Source organism: Tiliqua scincoides, chromosome 3, assembly GCF_035046505.1.
Source record: "Tiliqua scincoides isolate rTilSci1 chromosome 3, rTilSci1.hap2, whole genome shotgun sequence".
NCBI lineage: Eukaryota > Metazoa > Chordata > Lepidosauria > Squamata > Scincidae > Tiliqua > Tiliqua scincoides.
In genome coordinates, this window is record NC_089823.1 from 101,512,361 (window position 1) to 101,524,488 (window position 12,128).

Sequence of the window (12,128 nt, forward strand, 5' to 3'; positions counted from 1 at the left end):
TTTGTAACTAATGTGTACTGAATTGGTAAGTAAAGTATATACAATAAAGCTAAACTTATTTGATATCAAATGCCTAAACTAGGAACTGTTTAGGCTTGCTTCTATCTAAAAACCAGTCCCTTTTATTCCATGGCAGGCTATTTTTGAAACTGAAGGGAGTTTCAAAAATTGTTTGCAATAAAGCATATTCAAAGAAGAAGTCAAATATTTCATTGGACACACCCAAAGTAGTTCTATGTTTCCCACTCCATTATATTGAAAGACATATCTTTTATTTGTCCAACTTTGGGATTAGGAAACTATTTATTGATTTACTCTGTTGAAAAGTGGTATATAAATATTCTTTATATATATATATATATATATATATATATATATATATATATATATATATATATATATATATCAAAATAATCATAATTTCTTTTAACACAATGGGCTGCATTCTGACCCTAAGTTATTGATACATAAGCTAATAGATCTCAGTGGGATTTACCAGTGGGTAATTGTTGGCAGAATTACTCTTCAAGTGAACATTTTACTTTTGCTTTTACTTTTACTTCAAGTGAACATTTTACTTTTGCTTTTTACTATTTGCTTTTACTATTATTTCGTGGAGATGGCCCACTTTTCACTTCTTGCATGAGGTTGTAGAAAGCAAAGGTGAATTGAGATACTGATTAGTTCAACCATCAAATAAGTTTTTTTGTCATTGTCTCTAAACAGATATTTCATGAAGCTGAATTTTGGCGGATGAAATTAAAACGGATTTTATTTGAACAAGTAGCAAATCTTGCACAGATTTCAGACCAACATCACGCAAGGAATGTGGACTTAGGAAAAGCGAATTTAATACATGAGAAAGTGAATGCAGGTACATTGCTAAAACCTAACCAAGGCACCATCTTACAGCCTAAAAACATGGTTCCCTTCAAACATGGACTCCTCCTCCATGAAACCTGCGACTTTCACCAACTTACCTTCTTGCAAAGGTGACGTTCTTTGTCAACAAATGACTAATACTTTGAGCCCTCAAAATATTGTGCATTCTTGAAAACAGAAGCCTCCTTGTTACACACTAACAATAACTTAGTATTTTTGAGGCTATCATGCAGTGATATTTAGCAAAGTGCACATACAGAAAATATGTTCAGCTGCTACTCACTGCAGTTTTAGTGTAACACCCAACTGAAAACATTTTTGCCATTTCCTAGCAATATGGTTTCACATCTCATTATATTATTAACTGGTAAATACTTCAGAAAATAAAAAGGGTACTTAAGTACTCTTTGGTTATCTGAAAAGTAGAAAAAAAAACAAAATCAGGACACATTCAAACAGTGGGACAAAAAGACTAGTGTATAAGAGTTCCCGTCCCTTGTTGTTTGAGGCTCTGAACAGCTACAATGAATGATCCTTGTCCTGATGGACAGCCAAAACATGTAAGCTGAATTGCGCCATCTCGCCGCTTATTCAGTCTGGATAGCTGATACAACCTCATCTCCTTTCAAAAAAACTTTTTGACACTAGTCCTGGAAAGGAAGGATTTACGCTAAACTCCCTTTCAACGCCACAAACGTGTTTTTGCAATTAAAGCTGCCCAATTACCATTGATAAGCCCAAGTCGGCAGAACATAAGCCTGTGCTGTTCAAATGTTCTGCCTCTCAGTGCCTCCAGCAAAAATCCACAGGCGGGGGAAAAAAACAGAACGATATCTCCTCTCATTATTTAACAACTTGTTTGGTATTGCAGTGCACTTCTTTTGGAATGCCTGAGTGTATGGAAAGAATGTTTCCCTCATTTAATTTCCTGGCTGGAGGCCCATCCTATCATGGCTCTGCTTCTTCATGTACACAACATATATACCATGTGCACACATAAAAAGATGCTTCATAGCATCCCATTCTTTTAATCCACTTGAATGACCTATTAAAAAATACTAAAAATGCATTTTTTATCCTAGCCCCCACCTTACACACTCCTTAGAACTTGTTCTGCCTGTATGCTTGAAGAAACGATGGGATGCACACTCCCCATGAGGTGGAGGAAACTGCAGTGAGCAGCCATTTTCTAACTCACATTCAGTCAGCTTGAAAATCATTAATTGTTAACACGGACCATACATGTTCACCCCTGTTTGATACACCATTTCTTCAAAACGCCTCATAGCTAGCACACAAAATTTCATACAGATGAAACTGAATAGCTAAACTGAAGACTAACAAAACTGTCCTGTCAACCCCAAGTTAGTTCCTTTCATACACAGAAGGTGGATTTGGGATTTCAACTGAATAAACATTTTTAAATTCTACTTTGTCTTTAAACTTTTATGAAAACAGATCAAACTACATCCATGAGTAAGCTTTTTTAAAAAACACACCAAAAAACCAAGCAAGGACAACAATCAGTGCACCACAGTGAGATAGTATTAAGAAATGTGCTTCACTGGCAGCATTTTTGAAGAGCTGAAATTCTGTTTAGGTTTAGGCATAGAAAGAAATGTAGCTGACTGAGAGCCCAATCCTGAGCTTGACGCGCTGGCTTACTGCCGGTGTGCACTGTGCAAGCTCTAACGTCGGGTGAGCGCCTGTGCTACCCCAGCACTGGCTGGCACTGGGCTAGTGCCAGGCAGGTGCTTGGCCTCCGCTGCTCGGTGATCGCACAAACCGCTGAGCTACGGAGAGGAAAGTGGGGGTGGAGAGGAGGAAAGTGGGGGTGGAGAGGAGGCATTCCAGGGAGGAGGAAGGCAGGTGGAGGGTGGGGAGGAGGCATGACAGGGAGGCACAGTGAGGGCGGGGGGAGACATGCCGGGGGAGGGAGCAGGGAGGGACCCAGAGCCTTCATGTCAGGCTCGGCACCTGACACCAAGGCTCTTACTTCACCACCAACCTTTTGCTTGACGGTGAATCAAATAGCCCCACTGCGGGGCTACTCCCTTTACCCTGGGGAAGGGGACAAAAGTCCCCTTCTCCCAAGGTGCCGCCAATGGCTGCTGTGGGAGTGCAGGATGCAGTGGTAGCCATTTTCGGTGCCACTGCAGCTGTGCACTATGGGAGCTCAGGATTGGGCTCTAAACTATTCAGGAAAAAAGGAAAGAAATTACAAGTGATGGAGGAAGAACTGCCCATGAAACGCCACCACCACTGGTACTACATACAAAACATGGAATATGGAAACATATTATTGAATAAGCCACGACCTCTATACATCCTTGGATCCAACTGTCAAATTCCCTCTCAATTTTTGTTCATTCTCATACTGAAATGCTTTGAACTGAACAAGGCACATTAAAAAACAAATATACTTCATCACCTGAGAGGTACTGTAGGAAGGTGCATTCTAATGCCCCAGTCTTGTTCCAATGACTTTAGTTATTTTTTATTTATACAAATGTAAATATTAGAATTTCAAGCGTTAATCCATTTAATCAACTTAATATATTGATTTAATTCGTAGTGATAATTTTAATAAGTGTAGCAGGGGGTTAACAGCACATTTGGTTCTGGTATTTCTATAAAATAAAAATTAAAAATGGACAATCCTGTACCATGACCAAATGATAATGTTAAAATATTAAAAAGTCAAGTCAGAGGACTTAAGTTTTTCATGTGGCTAGTGGCATATGGCACCCTAAAAGCTATCACATGAAAATTTCAGGTACTGGTCATTGTTTGCAATGAGTTTCTTCTTGCCACTTCTTGCTACAAGACAAAATGCCGGCAGGATAAATTTGTCCCCTTGCTTGATCAGAAGATTGCTCATAAACCTACAAGAAATGATTTCAACTGTGATTTTTCCAGAACTGGTTCACATGCAGTTTCCTACTCACAGCAACATCACAGAAGGCTGGCATGCTTTCAGGAGTAACAAGAGTGTGAAGCACTTCACACATTATACTACAGCAAATTAAGGTGTGCCAGCATCAATTACACATGTGACAGGTCAGTTGGTGCTCCTTGAGGTACTCATTATCTGCAAGCATTTTTGCCATATCCACCCCTATACATTATTACATGTAATCTAAAAGCATCTTTGGTAAATAGAAATCTTAAAAAATGGTATGTCCCTGACACTCCAAGTAAGGAATTTTCTGAAACAGATATCAAGAGAAGAAAGCATCTTACCATGTCACCAGGCTTCACAGACACTGCCACTACTGCACCAGGCATAGGTGATCTTAAGATGCTCTTGGAATCCTCTTCTACTTTCTCTGGCATGTACTTGCTCAGCTCTGCAGCAAGCTTGGTCAGTATTTGCAACTTGTACTTGGAAGTTGAAGAGAAAAGAACGAAGAAAAAGATGACAAAAGTAAATACTATTAAATGAGTGTTTAAGTGTAAAGATATAAACTAATCAAACCTTCACAAGATATAGCAAGCACTTTATAGGTATATAAAGCATAGCTATATTTTAATATTTTTACATGTACCGTAGTCCCTCATTTTACACATGAGTTACATTCCAGAGTATGTGCATAAAGCTGAAATTGTGTATACTCAAAATTGCCTTGAAAATCCCTTACATCCAGAAAATACATACTGTTTCTTTAAAAATTATGATAGACAGGTGGGAACAGAAAGCTACAGATGAACAGCAGCATCATTCTCCAGTCTCACTCTCAGGGATGCATTCAGTAAGTGGTGTGGTGGGTGGAATTGCCTGCACTATTTAAACAGCTGGTTTTTTGTTTCAATTTGCTGACTAGGTGAAGTTGAATTTGTGTAAGTCATCTGTGCCTAAGACAAGGAGCAACTGCAAATTTTATTATGGATTTTATGAAATACAGTCCAGGATCTAACAAAACCTTAACCTTGAATTGATGCATAAAGCATAGCAGATGGGACCATATCGAACCCTTTTGCAAATGTTCAAGCAATTGGAAGTATTTTTGCCATTTCTTTAACTACCTCGACACCCCCCCTCTCTCTCTACACCACACAACTTTACTAAAATGATTGTAAAATTTTACTAACATACACACTTTGGCTGATTTTATGAAAAGGATTTGAAAAAGCACTTCTCCCTTTTCTGGCAGTTATACTTTGAAATTGCATTGATGTAAATGCAGAGACACTCACTGAGTCAACCCAAAATGTATAGCATAGTAAGTTTTTTATTTTTTGTTAAATCAAGATGTAGTTCCAGGTTACTAGCATAACTTAAAAATAATGGAACACAATGAATTCTTAGTTTGATTTTTTCCTATGTAACATCTACCGATGAGACCAAAAACAAAAAGGCCACAGGTCCCAAGCATCTGCCACTCTGTCCCCCATCAATGTGTGAAATCCACAGGATTTCAAGAAAACAAGCTTTAATTTAAAAACCACCAAAAAACTAAAGTCATTTTGAGTGACAGTAAAAATGTCCAATATTGTTTTTAGAAGGGGGGAAATTATTCTTACGTTTTAAAGTCATTAAAAACTTTATTTTCACATAGGACATCAAAAAAGAAGTTCTGAAACTTGGTCTTTGAATCAAGTTTGCCTGTTGCTGTTTTTAGTCTGAAAAGGTTACTACTCTGTAGAAGTCAGCTTTCAGTTGTATGGCGTGTGTTTTTAAACCCTACCCAGGAGAAGAGATATTATGTTCAGAAATCCAGTAGATGGCAGCAGGTATCTGCAAGAAACTTGTTTGTCTTTCATCATTAGTGGACAAAAGAAGGACAAGTGTGCTTATAATAAATGTTGTTGCTAAAGCTGTGCATCTAATAATTAAATTTGCATTGAGATCAGCCAGCTTCAATAACTCAGCTTTTGAGGGTTTTGTTGTTGTTTTTAATTTAAACTTACTCTCTAAAAACACAGTCAGTAGGAACATTTCCCTGCTCACAACCTTAATGTGGTTAAAATCACATTACCAGCTTTGATCACCTACAGGAGTGGCATTCAGACTTCCATTCCTGTGGGAATTTTTCACATTGATTCACATACTTGGAATCCCTGAACTTTGCAGAAGATTCTGGAGTGGGTTTTAGGGTCACTCTTGGGGCAATTCTCAACTCAGCTTACTTTTTGTACTTGAGTAGGCATAGCTTCATACACATACCCCTCCCAATCCAACATAAATCCCTGTGCAGTGATGCAATGGTGCTGGCATGGGCTACACTGTATCTCACAGGTGAATTTTGGCTGCTGGAGGTCTCCTCGGAGTAAGGGAACATTCGTTCCCTTGCCTCAGGGTAAGCTCCAGCAGCTGCAATGGGTCAACATGGACCTGTGACAGAGATATTGCTGGCACAAGTCTGCATTGACCCATGCATGTGGATGAGGCCCAGGAAAGTGGTTTGGATACGGTGTGTACCAGTGCCATCAATCCTGCCCAGTGCCATCAATCCAGTCATCCTGCTGGCATGTCTGGTTTTCTCCTGAGGTTCACAAAATAGTTTTTACTTAGTACTGGTGACACCTCACTGTGCAAACAGAATGCACCATATAACTCATACCATTTGTGCACTGCAAGAGAACAGTAGAAAAACTAACTTTCAAGCAGTGTGTATTTTCACCTGTCTCAAAAGCTCCTGAATTTTGAAAAGTAACACTAAGTTTTGATGAACAGAACAAAGAAATTATATGACTAAAACAGAGTTAGATCAGCATTTGTTAACTCAGTAGACTAGTTGAGCCCTAACCCTTTAAAATGTTTTTTACTTTGCTATGTAAATCATTTTGTAAACTTTTTTTGTTCAAAAGCTTTATAACCTCATCATGATTCCCCATCCGTTTTGAAAAGAGCAGAATATCCATTGTAAGGGCAAATGGTAGTTAACCAAGCTAGGTCACATCCTTATCATTTGAAGCACAAGCCAAGAGGAACTTACCCAGCAACAAATCCACTGAAATTAATGGTACCTGTAATAACGTACATCTGCTTGCGGTGCTCTTATGTGATTCCCATTTATTTTAGTGAGATTTCTGTACATCTTCCTAAATCAATTATATATTGCCTTACTAATCTATCTGCTATGAGCTGTGAAACAAAAAATAAAAATAAAAATAAAATAAAAATAAACCTTAACACTCAGTGATCTAAAACCAATTCAAAAAGTAACAGAATGTGTAACTTCTTACAGAAAAAGAATAAATATCTTCTGAGCCTCAAGTCACATAAGAAAGTGGCAGGTTTCCAATGCACAGTGACAACCGAGCACCCAAAACAAGGCACATTTTATGGGCATGATAAAAAAACAAAATGCAGCCTCTTCCCAAAATCATATGCCATAACTATCTTCCTTGAGGTCACAGTGCAGCCCAGAAATAAATATCAATATATGTTTGTCCTTTGTCTTACGCATGATAGGGATATCCCCCCCTGAGAAAAGGATGGCCAAGTATAGCCATGTGTCAAGCTTAAGTGTAAATCTACACACACACACACACACACACACACAATTTGCAGTTTTTAAATTATTAACTGACTTGTGAGGAAACAAATATACTGGAAAGAAACCATTTTTCACAAAACAAAACACCAGTGATTTGGTCTGTTTAACATTAGCCCTTTTAGAGAATATAGAGGAAGGTCATTTATTAGTAGGGCCAATGGGGGGATGTGAGTCCCCTACTGACAGTGTGGTGTGCCTTGTCAATTGTCAACAACCTGATGGTGTAGCTTGATAATTTTAGCACCTTTTCCATGTGCTTTGAGATGAAAAGGATTGAAAATCGCTGATCTAGAGCTTTTCCACCTTACAAACCATCTTCAGTGCAGAGCTCAGCAACCCCAAAGTTTTGTCTGGGCAGTGGGCAGTGTTATGCAATCAACCAATAACTGGCTCACAATCCACAGTTTGAGAAATGCTAACTTAGAGGGTACACTGGAATTTCCAAAATGGAGATGCAGAAGTCTGTCTAGGGTGCATGTGGGGGGGGGGGTATACAAGCTGACTGAACTGGCAGAACAAAGAGCAAAGGTTACAAGGGGCCTGAACTGTCAAGAAAACCTAGCCTAGTTCCAGCTCACCAATGTTTTCACCCTCAATTAACTTTTTAAATTATTATTAAGCTCTTAATGAGCATAGTTTCATAAGTTGGAGTTTACAATTCTTTTAAAGAAAAGATAGATTATATAATATCCATTGTAAATGTTTGCACTCTATAATCAACCCTGCCTGAACCCTGGAAAACTACTGCTGGTGTAGACAGACAGTAGGGCAAAAGTGGGCAAACCACAGCCTGTAAGTGCATTCAGTGTGGTTTACTGATTTGCCAGTAAATCTGGTTTACTGTCAGCAACGGTACACATGCATTTGATGTCAGCAGAGAAGTGCTAAAAGGAGCATGGCCACTTGTTTGCCTGCAAACTTTCTCTCTTACCATCTGCTGCTAAGAGACAGCTTCCATTCAGCTTTCTTTCAACAGGCATGAACACTATATCATCTTGGTGGAGTCAGTTCAGTTCACATCATCTGACATCTAGACTTGCCTTCTCTTTCCGTCTTGTCTGCTGCTCTACCATTCTAACCTCATCTTGTCCTTCTCCAGCCTCCACTTCCTCCTAAACCACATACTTGCAAGGCAGTCTGAAGCAACCCTCCTTGGCCTGTATCAACAGCAGAGAAGTTTGACTGTTCAATGAGCTCAAAAAGGCTGTGAATGTCTTCCCTGAGAAAGGGGCTGTACTAGTGGCGTGTGTGTATGTGTGTGTTACACACATGCGCACGCATGTTTCTATTGAGGTCTGTCTGAGAAAACACACATGTGGACAGATGTTGCTCAAGCTACATGGTGAGAAGGTAAGAGAATCTCATGATTTTAACTCAGAAATGTGAGTGACGTCTATGTGTGTTGGATCATAGATTACTAAGCAGGAGGAGGACCCGAGGAATTAACTAATTCTCCAAACAGAAATGTTGTGTGTGAGAGTTTTACTGAGGACCATGAGGACAACGACAGTGGATCACAAATTATGAAGGGAAGATAACTGGTGTTGGGTGTGCGTAAGTTAATGCTGCGGACTGTGAAAAACAACACACTAGGAGAGCAGGGATGGAATGCGATTCTCAAGAGTTTAACCCTGAAATATGAGTGGTGTGCATTATGTATGTTTTAAAGAAAAAATTGAATTTTAATTGATGATCTTTTTTCTGCTGTTACACTATTTATTATTATTATTATTAACAACAGTATTTATATACCGCTTTTCAACTAAAGTTCACAAAGCGGTTTACAGAGAAAAATCAAATAACTAAATGGCTCCCTGTCCCAAAAGGGCTCACAATCTAAAAAGATGCAAAGGAATACCAGCCTTTGACAGACAGCCACTAGAACAGACAGTGCTGGGGTGAGGTGGGCCAGTTACTCTCCCCCTACTAAAAAAAAGGAGCACCCACTTGAAAAAGTGCCTCTTACCCAATTAGCAGGGGTTAATTTATTTATAATTTACCCTTATTTGTGTTGATTTTCTTGTTGCATTCTATTGTGTTTTTTTAAATTGGTTGCTGCTTTTTATTAGTGCCATATTGTGTTATCTGAATTGCTTAGCCCAAAGTCACTGAGAGGAATTTTATCAGGAGGCATAAAGTTTTGGGCCCCTTCTCCCCTCAAATGTGAATTTGGTTCCTGGGCCCTCTCAGAGACCCTGTGCTAGCCACCGTGAGCACCAGCTTTTCAGGAAGGGAAAGGTGGTACATATTTTCTTCTTATGACTGTTCGTATAATATCCATACCAAAATGTGGCCCTTAGTCCAAAAGGTTTGCCATCCCTGGTGCAGGATACACTGAAATAGATGGCCCAATAGTCTGACTTGATATAAGGCCCGTTCATATGTGCAGTCTTCCAAACTAAAATGCATTTATGGGTGAATGTTTGCGACACAGAGAAAAAGGAGGGAATTTGAGGAGATTTGAGAGCAAAAGTTGCCAGAGGAACTGCTATACTCAGTGACAGGCCAAATAACATCTTTTGCTTGTTTCTTTACTCTTGACGGTGTGTTCTGCAATCAAGATGTACAAGTGTCTGCCAGTTTTTGAAGGATATGATCCCTTCAGTGAAATTATAGTGCAAATAAAAGCTTTTTGCTCTTATTAAAATTTGTCTAAGTCATATGGCAAGGCAAAAAACCATATAGAGTACTTTCTGCTGTCAATCTAATAAACATTCTGTGCAGAGGGACTATTTATCAAGAGATAAATTGTAGTTAAAAGTCCTTCATTAAACCAATGGGGGGGAATATAATTACATCAAATTGCACAGTTTTAGTATCTGTGGTAAATGCCTGCCTTCTATTCATACTTTGAACATAATTTTTTTAAAAGCTGCATCTTGGAAGGAAACAAATATCAGGATAGTCCTCTGGGCTGAGAACATACATTCCATATTATTTGATTATGTATCTTAAAAGAGCTTCTACTTGTTTTCTGATACACTCTTGTACATTGCCCAGCTTCAAAACTGTTCTTTCAGAGAAGAATCAGGCTTTCATCATGGAGTGTACAACTGTTCACGTATCCTAAACTAGCTAACAACCAAAGTCAGGGAACTGAAGCGGGGCAGTTTGGTAGAAGAAACTGTCTCCAATTGTTGGACCGTAGAAGTTTGCATCTCTCCATCACAGGCCCTACCAAGCATTCCACTTTTTCTATTTTCATATTTCCCTATCTTCTGGATTCCTTTCCCGGCAGGACTCCTGCTTTGCTTGGAATGAGATGTGAGAGGCAGTAAGCTAAAAGCTTTCAAATGCAGGCCTTTGTTATTGATGAGCTGTTCCCTTTCCTTTTGTATTTGTTTATTGTTCTTTAGACTGTTATTTTTCTCCTTTTTTTTTTTTTTTTTGAGGGGGGAAATGAGCTATTGTAATCAAAAAGCAAAAAAAACACAACAGTAAACATCTCCAGAAAGGTCCTTTTGGGGCACAGCTGGGAACAAATGACTGTCCTGAACATAGGATAGTGAACTAGCAGAGGAAAGGGTTCCCTTTTTAAAACTTCTATCTGATGCATTTCTCTGTCAGTTGAGCCCAATAAATATCTCCTTCTGTCCACCCCCCAGCATTCCTTTGTAAAACAGTTTCTCATCATTCAGAAACAGCCTGACCAAGGGGTGCCTGTGAGCTGCAGAGCACATACTGAGGATGTTAACATGTGGGTTGGTTTGATGAGAAGTGTAAAGGAGTTTGGAAGACCAAAACAATTGAACAATGCCTGGCTCAGAAACAAAGACAACAGAAAGCTTACAAATATCACTAAATTGCCACCATGGCACCTTCATTTGGACTGAAAGGTGATGACACCTCACCTCACACATGGAGGCTTTCAGGCTTTATTAACTTTTTTTTAAGTTGGTAAAGGTGAGTAGCTGCTCAGGGAAACAAAGCTATAGACTGCAAAGGTTGCAGGATCTGATATCTCAAAGTGATGTGGGAGGTATGAACTGAAAACTGGTGAATATTTGAAGGCATCACAGGATTCCATAGGCGTGAAACAGTTATGAGGTATGACACAGACAAACCATCTGGGTCACCAGTCATAGTGCCATCCTATGTTTATGTAGAGGCCAAACCTGCACATCAAAGTACATTTAAGATGACAAAAGCTTTAATGAAAACCAAATAAGATCTTATGAGGTCTAGACGGGATTCAAGATAGTGCAGTTTTTAGCAGCCTGCATTCTCCTCAGTAGAAAATGTAGTTGGACAGACAAGTTTTATTTAAGGAAAAGTGCTAAATAGCCAAGGCGCCTTGATGAAATATGAAGCTACTTTAATTGTGGAGGAGCTAGCAGCTGAAATCTAACACACTTAAGCACTCTAAAGCCCACTGAAATCAATGGACTTAACACATACCACTCAGTACTTAATTGTGACTTTTGTCTACATGGAGCAGTACCATCAAGTGATGGCTACTGTGATTCTAGCCATGGTTTTTTATGCTAGAATCATAGAGGCCACAAAAAGAATGGAAGGGGAGGAAGAGAAAAATAAGGAATTATTTAGCTTGCAATGGAATTCTTGGGATGACTCTGTCTGTCAGGTCCCCAGGTCTTGTGGCAAAATGAATACTGTGCAGCCTAGATCCAATATGTACAATTCATGAAGAGAAATAAATTACAAAATATATGGAAAACAAAAACTCCTACAAAGATTCAAGACTAAAAAAGGATCCAAGAACAACCGTAAATACAAACAAAA

The 12,128-nt window shown here is 39.0% G+C and overlaps 1 protein-coding gene across 1 annotated transcript in view; it reads right to left on the reverse strand.

The window, feature by feature from the left end:
• The window catches only part of PCCA (propionyl-CoA carboxylase subunit alpha), a 276,404-nt gene that overhangs the window by 19,813 nt on the left and 244,463 nt on the right, over positions 1-12,128 (reverse strand). Inside the window, exon 21 of the mRNA XM_066620028.1 lies at positions 4,126-4,266. Within this exon, the coding sequence (XP_066476125.1) occupies positions 4,126-4,266 (141 nt within the window). The remainder of the gene's footprint in view (positions 1-4,125; positions 4,267-12,128) is intronic.